At 52.7% G+C, this 14,650-nt stretch overlaps 1 protein-coding gene across 8 annotated transcripts in view; it reads left to right on the top strand.

Moving 5' to 3' along the window:
* The window catches only part of Vps13d (vacuolar protein sorting 13 homolog D), a 243,477-nt gene extending 229,619 nt beyond the window's left edge, over positions 1–13,858 (top strand). For all 8 annotated transcript variants that reach the window (XM_047517550.1, XM_047517527.1, XM_047517519.1 and 5 more), the window contains 3 exons: positions 2,597–2,728; positions 9,585–9,825; positions 11,243–13,858. In XM_047517550.1, the coding sequence (XP_047373506.1) occupies positions 2,597–2,728; positions 9,585–9,825; positions 11,243–11,374 (505 nt within the window). In that variant the 3' untranslated portion in view covers positions 11,375–13,858. The remainder of the gene's footprint in view (positions 1–2,596; positions 2,729–9,584; positions 9,826–11,242) is intronic.
* The last annotated feature ends 792 nt before the right edge of the window (positions 13,859–14,650 follow it).

Genomic DNA, 14,650 nt, shown 5'->3' with positions numbered 1-14,650 from the left:
GGAGGTGCGTGTGTGGAGGCCACGGGGCCCAGAAGTGACTGGACGTGAGCACGCTGGTGGTCTGCCAGCCAGGGGCATGTTCCCTTACGTTCTCAGCTGGCCAGGGCTCAGGTGCAGAAACAAGCTGCCTTTCCTTGACTTCGCTGGCCTCCACGGCTCCCACCCCAGGGATGGAGGACTCTGTCTCCCCTACACGGCAGCATGTATCCCCTCAGCCTTGGGCATTGACCCAAAGAATTTCTCTTATGTGGAAGAAGACACGGGTCCACAGAGGTGTCAATTTCGTGGCTGGGCCTTCAGGCCCCTTCCTTTGCTTCCATCAGTGGGCTGGACAGACATGCCCTGGACCTGTTAGGAAGATGGACTCTAGCTCATTCACATTGTGCCTTAATGTCTACTGTTGGCTTTCAAGGCTCAAAATCTCAAGTTTCCAAATTCTACCAAAGTTTACTCGTTCCTTTTTCTTCCAAGCTCAACAACTGACCTTGATCTTCCCCAACAAATGTGTTCCCTCATTTATTCACCAGGCACTGTTCTGGACCCCAGAATAGCAGTGAATGAGACCAGTGCTTCCTCCCCAGGCCACCCGGGAGCCAGGGCACAGCCCCGGGTACTCATCCAAGTGAGACGGGAAGCACAAGTGCTTTGAGCAGGTGACTGGCTTGCTCCAACGGTGATTTCTAAAGGGCCATTCTCCTTGTGGTGAGGAGAAGAGACAAGGATGGAATAGAGAGAATAATTTTGAGGCAGTTGTACAAATGCAGAGGTCATCCGATAGATGCGGCAGAGGGAGGAATAGATTTCAGATACATACTGAAGGATTTCCGGTATTGGAGTGAGCCTACGGGCCTCCCAGGAGATTGGCTGTGTGTGGTGAGAAGAGTCGGAACCAAACCTTACATTGAATGGATGGGGAGGCGCCCCGCCATATTGCTCTTGGGGGGGCCTTTGGGCTTCTGCCATGTAGGCTAGAAACCTTCCTGGAGCATCATGGGTGAGAGAGCAGTAGGACTTCCCTGGGAAACCGTTCCCGAGCCTGTCTAGGCAGTGTGTGGAATGACCAGGCAGGGGGATGAGAACAGGCCGCAGGGACGAGGAGGCCCTGCCCCTGCCCTTAGTTACCTGGAGGGTGCAGCACCTGTCACGCTTCTCCAGCGTGCCAGCTGCGGCTTCTACGCTGCCCTCCGACTTCCATTCAGTAGTTGGGAACCAACTACCTAAATCTTGAAGGCACAAGGGAGGTGAGCCACCGTGGGAGCGTGAACCAACTGGGCTCCTCCCCGGGTCCCGTGACTCAGGTGACTGAACTTCCTCTCAGTCCCTTTACCTCCCTGCTGCAGAGTGCAGCTAAGAGGTTCAAACACCTTGTGGGTGAACTCCTGGCCAGCTACCCCGGTGGCCCTACCACACGTCGCCAGGTAGGGCTGCCCTTCAGACACCACGGCCTGGCGAGCGGAGGGGTGGGCTGGGGAGCACCTGAGGGCTGCAGCCGGCCTTCCACATGGCCTGCGGCTGTCCACCCGGATTTGCCCACAGGGCACTCGCTTGCTGATCCATCTCCACACTGCGGCCAGCACGTGGCTCCCAAGTGCTGATTCAGTGTGGAGCCTGATGTCTCCTGGAGGTTTGTCTAGAGAGGGATGTTCTGCTTCAGTGGTTTCAGGAGCAAATAATAAAAAGTACAGCGAGTACAAGGTTGGGGACAGACCCAGTACACTCTTATCAGTCATCTGAAGTATGCACGGCCTTTCCAAGACAAATATGGACTCCTGTTTCTAGGAAAACACCAGAAAGTATTTATCAATTACCCTGTCTGTGGTTTGTGGAAAAAGACAACAGCAGCTGACCTGAAAGCCATAGCGAAGCAGATTCCTCTGGGCAACAGGAGCTGAGTGGATGTGGAGGAGGGCTGTGGAATCCCACCTGGCCTGAGGAGGGAGGAGGAACCTGTGTTCCCCCTTCCCCAGGCGGCTGAGCTCATCCTAGAAGAAGCCTGGAAGCATGGCGGGGTCCCTCTGTAAGCCCACCATGGCTCTCCCAAAGAGTCCCAGAGAAGCAGGTGTGGCCCCATGGAGGCCGACGGTAGTGACTCTAAGAGCCTCTGCTATAGGACAGCTCAGGCCATCCAGCCGGGGCTTGTTGGGCATTGTTGCTATGGAATCGTCACTGGTCCTTCCTGTGAGGCAGGTTGTCTCCCATTTCACAGGGACAAGTGAAGTGGAGGGTTAGGGAAGTTAACTGGCTTGCCCAGGATCACACAGCTGGACCGGGTTTCCAGGCGGGTTTGAATTGGCGTCTCTGGCCGCTACCTTGTCGCTTGCTCAGGGTTCACGGTAGTTGATTCTGCTTGTTGACTACAATGTGCCTTCATCTCGGGTGGGAAGGGAAACCATTTTGGCCTGATTCTTTTTTTTTTTTTTTTTTTTTTTAATATTTTTTAGTTGTAGATGCTCTTTTATTTATTTCGTTTTTATGTGGTGCTCAGGGTGGAACTCAGTGCCTCACACATGCTAGGCAAGCGTTCTACCACTCAGCCCCAGCCCCAGCCCCTTGACCTAATTCTTAACTGCTTTTCTTCCTGTCCATTTACCCCCAGGACCCAAGCACAGAGGGTTCGGAAACCACGTTGCTGCACAGGACCCCAGGGGCTGCTTCCCCGCTATTCTGAGAGCCAGGCAGAAGGACAGGAGCAGCTCTTCAAGCTAACAGACAACATCCAAGACGAGTTGTAAGTGGGAGCCTGGGGAACAACCCTGTGGGGCCACCAAGTCACCTCTTCTGTCTGAGTGGGAGCAATTTTGCTGTGACCCAGCCCCGTTCTGATGCTCAGACCTCAGAGCTGGTCATGTGATTCCTTGGCCCAGCCGTTTATGGGCCTAAACGTGAGTGCGCATGAACAGCCTTCACGGGAAGGAGCGCTTCTCAAACTCCGTTCTGTAGCCACGACTTGCTCTTCTGTCTTAAACAGCCGTCTCTGTCCAGGCAGTCCTAAGAAGAAAGGGGTGAAAGGCCCTCAATTTTAAGGGCCTTTTTTCCCTTATAAAATTTTCCTAAACTCTGATGTCCTATTATTTTCTGTACGATGGCAAAACAAACCATACACGAATAGTTAAAAAAAAAAAAAACAAAAACAAAACTAGTAGTTAGATATTCTTGGAAATGCAGGTTTTTGTAAGGTCACTTTACTGCTCTTGAAATATGGACCTTATATGCGTGGGACCTTGTCACATTTTCAGTTAGTGACCTCATTCCTAGCTGGTGTGCTAGAATTAAATGTGTCACTATTTTAGGATGTTCTGCACACCCTTAGCATGAAGCGCTCTGTGATTTGACTAGGTGTCAGAATCACCAGCCCAGAGAGAGGCATTCTGTCTGGTAAGTCACAGAGTGCTAGTTTAGTTTCTGTGGTGCTCATTTGCATTCTGGAAGGTGAGGCTAGCCAGGAGGTGTCCTGAGCATGGTGGAGCCCTGTGGAGGCCATGCCAGGAGCAGTCTTATGTGTCATTGCTAGATACAGCATTTGGGAGAGCTCATCTCACACTCTGTACGAGTGTTTGAATGGGGATGTAAGAATCAAATGCAGGATCCCTTTGTCTGCTGGATGGGATGGCATGTCACCACACCACACCCCCAATACGAGAACTCCTCTTGATAATGCAGGGCATGTTCCTTCTGTCAGCCGCTCGGGTGTCACAACAAAATACCACAGACGAGTGACTGGAAGGTGAGATCCACGTGCCTGGCAGTTCTGTTCCTAGTGAAGGCTCTTGGTAGCTTGCAGACAGATGGCAGAGGGCAGAGAAAGGACCTCTCTGGCCTCTTATAAGAACACGGATCCTGTCAGGTCAAGGCCCTAACCTCGTGACTTCATTTGACCTTAATTACTTCCTCATTCCAAATTGTCCTCTTGTGGGGGGTGGGTAAGACGGCGACATAGGAACTGGGGGTGGGACACAACTCAGCCTGTGGCCTGTCATGAATAGGCTCTGCTGTTCACTCAGCCTTAGCCTGTCATCACTCCGATGCCAGGTCCCCTTGCCGTTTCACTCCAGAAAGGACTTTGTATACCTGCCTTCCTTGGCTGGAGAATTTACACCACTTTGTGGACAAAACTTGGGGTTTCTGAATTGAGGGCCCAGATGGTCATTTCCCATCATGGTGCAGAGTCTACTAGCATGGCAACCCCTTGAGCGTTGGAATCTCCATCTGTTCATTCACGGGAGAATCCAACATCTATAACAGGGCCTGTCTTAGAATAGTCACTGAATAAATGCAGCTGGGTATCTGATTTAGCATATCTATTAACTCATGTCCACTTTTCAATCTTTGGGGATTTTTTTTTTTTTTTTTTTTTTTTTTGGTCAAAGGTTATTATATATTATACTGAGGGTGAGCCTACGCAGAGCAGCCACGCAGGGCTGTCCCCGGAGGAGCCAGTGAGGACCAGAGGCCGGAAGCCAGAGTCAATTCAGGAAGGGAGATTTCACAAAACCCTTGAAATTCATATGAACTAGGAGCAGATATTTGGCATGAATGCATTTTGACTTTAACGATGAAAACCATGTGCCTCCACCCGAGTTGTGGCTAAGTCTGGCCAGCGCATGCTGAGAGAGGCTGGTGACCGTGGTCTTCCTGGGTACACAGGAGGAGTCCCCAAGCACCTTCAGCTGCAGCCTGGTCTGTGTGAGCCCCGCGGCATCCCTTTGCAAGGAAAGGGCTCAAGAAAACGCAGGCACCGAGCTGCACCTCTGACTTTCATCCTAGATTTGTAATTAAAAACACATTTCGAGACCTAATTATTTGCATATTTCCCTTCAGAGTTAACCCCTTAAAAGGGTCTTTAATACCATGCTCTACTGTTCTAACTAAATGTTTCCACATTTTTTCCAGTTAGACTCACTGTTTCACTTCTGGAAAATACTGTGTAATTACTTCCGGATGGAGTGAAACCCCAGGTTCCCGGAGCAGGGCAGCTTCTACTTTGTTCTCCTAGATCACGTCGCATTTAGTTTTTACATTCCATTTAATTAATTAGCATCAAGAAGATAGTTGCTGACGTAGGACGTAAGGGCTCCGTCTGAGGCTTCGGTCCGTTAACCAGGTGTTTCTCTGACATGTTTCAGGCTCACATTACCTTCCCCCCATCTTTTTTTTTTCCCTTTTTTCAGTTAAAGGTCCTCAGTTAAGATGTTGTTAAAGTAGAAGTTGCCCCGTAAGATTAAATTAAATGTGCTTTCTAACCAATGCTTATTTGTAGTCAGAAGCCTCACTGTCATTTTGGAATAAAATGGTGCCTGTTTTTCTTCTACTGTTTCCCCTTAGACAAGGGTGCACACCTGCTTGTAGGCACACGGTGGCTTTTGCTTTTCAAGAAGATGCTCCTGAGCAGCCCGTGACTCGAGAAGCTGCTCTAAACTACTGTTTTCTGGAGTGTGATCCTTGGATTGTATTACCAGTTATGTAGAATGTGACACTTTAATCAGGTTTTTAATAAGGAAAGTATTTTTAAAAAAAGAAAATAAAAATAGCCTCTCAACCTACCAGCCAGATAGTCAAGAGTAAAAGTCTTATGGGACATAGTGGGCACGCCCGTAATCCCAACTACTCAGAAGACTGAGGCAGGAGGATCACAAATTTGAGGCCAGTCTGGGCAACTTAGAGAGAATTAAAATTCTCAGAATTAAAAATTTTAGGGGCTGGGGAGATAGCTCAGTCAGTACAGTGCTTGTCTTGTAAGCACAAGGCCCTGGGTTCAATCCCCAGCACCCAAAAAAAAAAAAAAAAAAAATTAAAAATTTTAAAAGGGAGTTGTAGGAGCGAGGATTTAGCTCATGTCAGAGTGTTTGCTTAGCATGCATGAGGCCCTGGGTTCACTCTCCAGACCTACAAAAAAATAGTAAAAGTCTCCTTTTTTACCCACTTTGGAATACACTGTTGATGGAAATTTTTAAATCTCAGCTTTTCTTTTTGATAAACTTTACAGAGATAGAATCAGAACTTTTTAGCCTAGGCCATGATACTGTTTCTAATATCATTCAATTATAAATTTAAACCATTTGGGTAGCACATAAGACAAGCAAAAAACTAGTCCTTTTGAAGAATGCAGTAAAATGCATAGCTTCCATTGTCTTTCTTTTTCTTTTTCTTTTTTCTTTTTTGGCAGTGCTGGGGATGGAACCACGACCCTGCATATGCCAGGCAAGTGCTCTACCACTGAGCTACATCCCTAGCTCCAGCTTCCATTTTCTAAACTGGGTAATAATCTGTCAATAACTAATGATACTTGGGCAACTGGACAATCTTTGATATGCCACTGAATTAAACCTTGCATTGGCAGATGACCCAGATCATGCATTCAAGTTCATGCCTTGCTAAGTCTTAAATCAGGAGTTCTGAGACAGTTCTTTGCTGCTGCTTGCAGTACATCTGGCGTCCAGAGTTAGGCAACTCTGGATCTGTGCTGGCAAATTCCATCACCCTCGTGATGCCATTGCAGTGCCATTTTCTGAGACTTCCTAGCCCATAACTTTATTGAGTCATCCTTAAAGGAGAGTTAAGAATAAAGCCTTTAACCCAAGTTTAAAAATCGTACAGAAATCCTATTTTTTCATGAAATGAACGATAGTGTTACAGCAGCCCAAGCTGTGTGGACAGAACCCGTGACCTGTCTGATCTTCACACTTAAAGGGGAAGCCTTCCCGGTGCTTTGTGCTTGGGGCCATGCTTTGTCACCCCCACCCCTGAGTTAATAGATCAAAGGGCAGAAGGTGTGTCCTCAGGACCCACTGGGGCCATGCTGGTCTACCTCCCGTGTCATCCATGAAGTGTCCCAGTCACTTGTTCATGGGTCAGCAGCAGTGCTATGTGACGCCTGTTTGAGGGGTAAAGAGTGGAAAGCCCGAATCCAGGCACCAAAGTAGAGTGTCCAGCGGTGACCACTGATGCTCTGCTGGCGTGACAAGGGAAGCACGTGCTGCCCGCGGAGAACAGCCGTGGTGGGTGGACAGGGAGGGCACACGGTTGGTAGCTGTGAGGAGAAAGGGGACAGGAAGGAGCTGGGGAGCTCTGCCTTTGCTTGGCCGCCTAGGCCTCCCGAGCTGAGGCTTCTCTCACAGGGTGAAAAGTTTGGGATCAGTGTCCCTCAAATGAGGGGCCTGGTCGAGCACGGTTGGAATGAGCTTTTGATGTGTTTCCGGACTGTGGAAAAAGAGTTAGTGGTAACAGTGATGCTGGTGGAACACAAGCCTTGGCCGTCAGCTGTGGGAGGCAGGGAGGCAGGGAGGCCACAGGGTGCGGTAGAGGGTGCTGGTGGCTGTCCATCTCGCGGTCTTTGCCCAGCTCCCTTTATTCTCTCAGTCATGCCCTTGGTTCTGCTTTCGATTTGAAAACTTTATAACATTTTATGCAAATGTCCAAAGTCCGGGATTATCAGCAGCAGCTCCAGAGTGTGAGTGGGACCCTGGATTTGGCCAAAGAGACCTCAAGAGATTTACAGAGCTGCCGCCCTCCACCCGCCTTTCTATAGCCACCAACTCTTTGCACCTTCATTTTGACTTTGGGGAGGAAACCACCTGGCTCTGGCATCTCCCCTCAGAGATGGAAAAAGTGAGCCACCAAAAGTGGGCAGCCTGGTCAGAGTCCCCAGCCCGTGGGGCTTCCCTCCGCTCAGCCCATTTCTTCACTTACCCTCTACCTTCCAGGAGGGCTCCCAGTTCAGAGCCCCTCTTCCTCCAGAACTTTCCTGGCCCGCCAAGGACTGGCCATGGCAGCATTACAGAAGGGAATCTCAGCTCAGGCCTTAGGGCGACTTCCTGGGGCGGACGCCAACCATGGCCAGGCCACACTGGGTGGACGTGGCTGTCCTGTGCTGCGTCGCCCCACCTGCAGCGGCAGCTTCGCAGTCTTTGGACTTTCAGCTGGTTTCCCCCTTGAGTTCCAGCTGGGCCATGATGCTTCTCTCTCACAGGGCATGTTTCTTCTGTGTCTTTCCTTCTGCCTCTGCGCCCGTCTTCCATTCAGATTCCATTCAGCTCGCATCCGTGATGCTGCAGCCCTGCGACCCTGTCAGGCGGGGCGTGAGGAAGTCTGCCGAGCGGCCTGAGCGCTGGGGGCTGCGGGCGTTTCTAATTTTGGCATCGAGACTTTACAAGTCTGCATTCTTGGCATTGCCAACCAGTTAGAACAACAAACCCCAATTTTTGTCATGGGAGCTGTAATTAAATGACAGCTGAACAAGGTGGCTACTTACTGAGCCTTCATGGCGAGGGGTATAAGATGTGGACCCCACGCACGGACTTTGAGCTTAGCCCAAGAGCCCAGGGCTCCCCAGGAAACCCAAGGAACCAATCTGTGTGGCAGCCTCTGGGAGGTCAAGCAGCGAAGCGTTCAAATGGGGCAGGGCCGGAGCCTCTGGGGGAGGCTTCGAGCAACTGGGGAGGTTAGCGGGGTCAGGAGTAGGGAGGTTAGTGGCCTCATGGAGGGGCCGGTACCCAGCAGGAAAGCCACCATGCCACCAGCAGCCTGGCCTCCCACCTGACAGACTTCCGCCTCCCTCAGAGGCGTTTGCTCCAGGTGGAGCCTCTGCTCGGAGCCAGCAGTTAGGAGACGGGTGCTCACCAGCCAGTCAGCTCTTAGCATTCCTGCCGCCACCCGTCTCCCTCGCTGTCCGTTGACGTCCATCCCCATTGTGAAAGGCCAGCACAGGATGCGGGGGCGCTGCCAGGCGGCTGTTCCCAGAGCTCACCAGTCTTCATTCCGTAGCTGAGCGAGAGGCTGCAGTGGAGAAGTCAGGTGGCTGTCCCCTTTCCTTCTGTTTTAATGGTCGGGTTTTTCTGAGTGTCCCTAAAGTCTTCAAAGGAATGACCCTAAGTTTTGGAAATGGAGATTGCAGTTTTACCCAAGAAAGCACTTTCTAACTTGATGTTTGCTGGACGTGGCGCTCAGAGTTCCGGGTCCCTGGAAGTACTGAGCAAGCCCGGGTGACGGGAAGGTGCACGTGGGCGTGCAGACCCCACTGCATCCTGCCGTCCTCTGGCGTCGCGCGGTTTGGAAACCTGTTTATTCTGCTTCTCCCCATGGGCACTGTCACCCCACCGCATCTCCTGTGGCCGCCTGCATGCTATTCAGGAACACCCAGCTGCTCCTTCAGTTTCACGTTTAAAAGCACTTTGTCTTCCTTCTGTCCAACACAAAACTGTAGTTTCCTCTAAGCCTTAAGCTCTCCAAAGACACCCACCGAGTAACACCCCACAGATCCCATTCCTGGACCTGGATGTTTCCGTTGGTGGAACTCAGGGTCACCATTGCTGGCTAACGTTTACCCAGCACTTGCAGAAGGGAGCTACAGGGCCCAACAGCAGCCCCCGAGGCCAGGATCCCTCTGATTCCTGGTTTATAAATGAGGAGACACAGGTGGAGCGCAGCAGAGCCACCTGGCCAAGGTGGTGAGTGAGGAGGCCTGGTTCAGTCAGGCCCTCAGACGAGAGCCCTGGGCAGGCTCTACCCACTTAACGTGGCTCAGCCCCCAGGCGCAGCCGGGCCCGGCATGCCCTGCGGGGAAGCTGACCCGTCCCGTCTCCCTGCAGCTTCATAGCCGTGGAGAACATCGACAGCTACTGCGTGCTCATCTCCTCCAAAGCCGTCTACTTCCTCAAGAGCGGAGACTACGTTGACCGAGAGGCCATTTTCCTCGAGGTCAAATACGACGACCTCTACCACTGCCTCGTCTCCAAGGACCACGGCAAGGTGTACGTGCAGGTGACCAAGAAAGCGGCCAGCACCAGCAGCGGGGTGTCCATCCCAGGCCCGTCCCACCAGAAGCCGATGGTGAGTCCCCAGCCGCCCCCTGGCACTGGGATAGGCAAGCTCAGGGTCCAGAGGTGGCAGCCCTCTGCCGCCGATTCCTACAGGGACTTGTCTGGGAGGGTGAGTCTGCACTGGGTGCTGCCCTGCAGCTTCACAGTGGCCCTGGACACGTTACTGGGCATTTGCGCCTCGTCCGCCATCGACACCAGCGGTAGCAGCGCTTGCCCTGGTTCTCTGTGAGGAGGAACTAACAGGACGCGACGCTTCATCTTCAGGGCGCCGACCGTAAGGGAGCGCTCACCCTGTGCTGTCTCTGATAAGAGAGGGGCGGTCCCTGGCCGGCTCGGTAGATCTTTGTAGACAAAGGGCACACTTCACCTCTGGAGGGCAGGGGGTCTTGCCCTGGCAGGACATTTGAGTGGTGAAGCTCCCCTGGGAACCAGCCCTCGGAAGGCACCGCTCGCCAGGCTGCACACTGAGCCCTTCACGAAGGTCATTCTCTGTGACTGCCACCAGCCCCACTGTGCTGCTGAGTCAGGGATCAGGGCAGACTCCTCAGGCCACTCGGCTGACTCCTAAGGAAGTCTGGGCTTAGACCCAGCCGGCCCCACTCCAGGGTCTGGGCCACAGAGCCCCCCGCTGTGCAGCATGGGCTCAGGGGACTGTGGAGCTGACAGGTGAGGAGGCCCGCCCTTCCGTAGCTGTGGTCCGACCTGGCAGCTTGTCTGACACCCAGGTGTTAGTCCTGCCTGGCTCACCTGGTGGGCAGTGCTCTCCAGCCTGCATCAGGAAAGGTGCCTTATTCAGAACGGCCTGCTTATCTCTGGTCTCTCTGCAGATCAGAAATAGCAGTGGCCTTGTTGGGCGCTCTCCACAGGCCCGCTGACCTTCCCCTGCTCAGGAATGCACTTGGGTCTGTGTTGGCTGTGAAGTTTTCCAGGAGTCACTGCTTAGTTCAGCCTGGCTGATTCAGAGAGTTAGTCACCCCGAAGTGTGAGTTTTCTAAGTTCCTCCCATAGGTGGGGACCTGCAGCCTGCCATGTTCCCCTTTGAAGGCAGGTAAGCAGGCAGCATTGCAGGCTAGAAAATTCCATTTTCCAGCCACCACTTGAATCCCTTTGTCGCTGTTCATGATCCTGATACAGCAAATCCTCACTCCTCAGAATGGAAACTGGCCTCAGTCAGGAGCTCCCAAATCAAGTGGATGATTTTGGGTTGGCCGTGGTCACCTGGGGAATACATTAGAAATGCAGGTCCTAGGGACCCACCCAGATTTTTAAGTCAGAATCGACTAGGAGGGGCCCTTGGGATTCTGCTTTTCCTCAGAGTGTCTCGGTATTATTCTGTCTGCTGCCTGTGGATCTGCCTTGCCCAGGCCTCTGCTTGTGTTTGGTTATCCCACCTTGAGGACGCGGCGCTCACTCTTTTCTCCTCGTAGGTCCATGTGAAGTCTGAGGTCCTTGCTGTCAAGTTATCACAAGAAATAAACTATGCAAAGAGTCTTTACTATGAACAGCAGCTTATGTTAAGACTCAGTGAAAACCAGGAGCAGTTGGAGCTGGACTCCTGAGAGGCCCCAGCTGCTGGAGGGACGCTCCCAGACACAGACCTGGCCACCTGGAGGACGGATGCCTGTGTCCTCGGCTCAGATCAGAGAGGAACCAGAAGAAGGTCTGGGGGAAGATATCGAGGAACAAGGGAAAGGAAGCCCTCGTGGGAGAGATACAAATGGAAGCCGTATTAGTTTGTGGGCGGGGAGTTACTTGAGATTATGGGGAAGTAATTTTTAAAAGGTATCGATTGAATAACGTTAAAAAAACAAGTACTGAGGTGAATCTAATTTTTAAATTGCCCTATATCTTGTTAACATGTATATATGTACAACTGTGTCTGTAAATACACAGGAGCTTCCGAGCAGGGCTGTGCGTGCCTGAAGGTCTGTCACCTGTCACGTAACAAATGCACAGGCTCTTCTCTCGCACTCTTCTCCACACCTCACCCAGGCGCTCTCTGGAGAAAGGCTTTCTTGACCCCGAGGAGTGTCATGTCTGAGCTCTGCACAGGCGGCGAGCGAGTCGCAGTGAGGCCTGAGCATTAGGAGTGAGGCCTTGGCAGTGTCCGGCTGCCCCAGAGGGAGCCGCGAGCAGAGAAGGCCACGGAGAGCTCCCGGTGGCCCATCTCTGTCGTCACACTGTTCCGCAGAGGCTGCTTAGGCGTCCCCATGATGTTCTGATCTGTCCCCTTAGTTTTCCCTGCCCGGTCGCCCACCAGGAGGTGACGCTGTCCTCGGTTGCCACGCACACACGCACATCGCACTCTTAAGTTCTTCTCGCTGTTTTTAGAGAAGTTCGAAATATCCGTAGGCTCTGCGGATAAGAAGGCCGCATCACAGCCCCGGGGGACCTGGATGGTGACTCCAGGATGGGGAGGAAGGAGAAGAGGGTTTTAGGGAAGAGAGTGAGATGCGAGCGTTGAGAGGACTGGCCGGGGCGTGTCCTGCCCTTGGTTTGAACCCCCGCCTGGTCCCCGTGTGGGCTCTTCCTGGCTCTCGGTTTCTGTAAGGAAAAAGGGAAAGGCCTCACTCTACAAGGAAGGACTCTCCTGTGACTTTAGATTTTTTATTTTAGTAAAGCTAATCAGTTTCTTCGACTTTGTCACGTAGCCGAGAGCTGGGCTGGCGCAGAGGCTCAGCAGATGTGTAGGAGGCTTGGGTGTTCAAAGCTCACAGCCCACTCCTCAAGACACAGATGAAGCCAGCCTCTCCCCCGCTTCCTTTGCCTCCCCTCCCACCCCACACGTGGGTCTGTTCAGACAGGAGGAAGGGCACTCAGCACCTGGGTAGTGTTTCCCAGGAGCAGCTGGTCTTGAACTCCAAGGTTGGATAGTCCTCGTGGGGCTGCAAACCGGGGGGTCGCATAACTATCTGGGCTTTTACAGGTTGAGTGGTCTGGGGTCAGTTGGTTTGTGGCTCTCTGGGTGGCCATCATGCAGTATAGTGCTCACAAGACCCGCAGCAGAAGGGCCAAGTGTCAGCTCCCGGCCTTCTTCACTAGCCTCTGTTCCTGCCCCCAACACGCCTGGTTTGAGGCCATCAGTCACCCACTGCCTGAGATCACTCTCTCCACATGAAATTCTCAGAAGGGTTGATTCTGTGCATCAGTGAGCCTTCTGTCATTTGCTGGGACAGTCACTTGAGATGTCCTCACTGGATGGAGGAGCAGGCATTACCATGGAGTCCCCTGTGGGCCCAGCAGTCCCAGGGAGCCCGCCGAGGGCTGCCCGGGGCTGGTGCTTGGATATGGGGAGCCATCCTGGCTGCTGTTTGACTTAGCAGCGCTCAGCAGTTGTCCTTCTCCTCCGAGACACAGCTCCTCCCGGACGTCCGTGCCTTAGGAGGGGCAGGCGTAGAGGGGGCTCCAGAGGCCAAAGGGAGCAGGACTCCAGGCAAGAGGCCAACTCCACGCTCCCCAGCTCTCCCGTCCCAGCAGCCTCGTGCCCAGGCTGGGCACGATGGCAGGGGTACCGCCATGCTTCCTAGCTTGTTGAGACAGAATCCAAACTGTGGAAGAAGTGGGTCCTGACCTGGCTCCTTAAACCCTATTTCTTCGTAAATGGATATTTAAATAGCCTGTGGTGTCGGAGACTTTGTTAGGAAATTTCTACCCATTTTAATGCTGCCTCAGATACATAGTTCCTCTTTGAGGAAAGTAAAATTGATGGAATGACTAAGGGGACATTGGATAAGGAGACCAAAAGCCATCCCAGTTCCTTGAACCAGTGCGGTTGGAAGGCAAGCTGGCCAGCGACCCCAGCCCCAGACTGTGCTGCGCCTGGTGGGTGCCCACCTCAGTGTCGAGAAGGCTCCAGGGCCACTTCATTCTCAAGTGTCACCTGTGCCTCAGAAGATTGTAGTAGCTGCTTGGTGCACTCCTGAAAACAGAAGATCTGTTCCTCACTGTGTAAACACTTGGCCACCAGTGTGTACAGATCTGTAATCTGGTTCCCATATCAGAGTCGTCTCTTCTTCCTGTGGAATAAAATGCGTTGTTGACTTCCCAGACTCGTTTGCTTTCTTCTTGTTTCCTGGTGTTCCATAGAGTCTAGAATCTTCATCAGTGGCAGATTCCAAGCATGGCAGATCCCAAGTAGTCCCAATAAAACGCAGCCTCTGCCTTCCATCCAGGGAAAGGCATCAGCTGGGCAGACCCCACGCCTGGACCGGTTCCCGCCTCTGGGAGTGAGCAGCACAGTCCGCCTTCCAGCAGCTCTGCGACTGTGGCTCACCCTGCCACCCCAACGCTGCTGGGCTGGGCCCCCAGGGTGGATGTTGTCGTTTAGAGTTAAACAGATAAAAGGGAGGGTAAGCAGGACTATCCAGAGACAGGAGTGGCTTAGGGGGGTGTCATGCAGGCCCAGAAAGGTGTCAAAGATGAACTCAGGCACTGCTGACAAACCAGCCAGAGGAGGACCACAGTTCGGAATGGATTTGCCCCGTTGGCGCCACTGGAAACCTTCTTAAGAGCAGTTTTGATGGAGTGGTGGGGCTGAAATCTGGGTGGGAGGAGGTCCAAGAGAAGAATGGAAGGAGAGAAATTGGCAACACCAAATATTGACAACTCTTTGAAGGAATCTGGCCATGCATGGAAGGAGAGGAGCGCTGGGTACCTCAAGAGGGAAGAATGGCTCGGCAGGTGCAGTAGTGCACCCCCCCGTCCCAGAGGCTGAGGCAGGAGGATCCCGGGAGTGTAGGAGTTTGAGGCCAGCCTGGGCAATAGGGGGGACACCATCTCTAAAAAAAGGGTGGGGGGAACAAGAGGGGGAGGCCATGAAGGAGAAGTGGCAGATG

Source organism: Sciurus carolinensis, chromosome 1 (genome assembly GCF_902686445.1).
Source record: "Sciurus carolinensis chromosome 1, mSciCar1.2, whole genome shotgun sequence".
Classification (NCBI taxonomy): Eukaryota; Metazoa; Chordata; class Mammalia; order Rodentia; family Sciuridae; genus Sciurus; species Sciurus carolinensis.
This window is presented reverse-complemented; position numbering and strand designations above follow the sequence as displayed.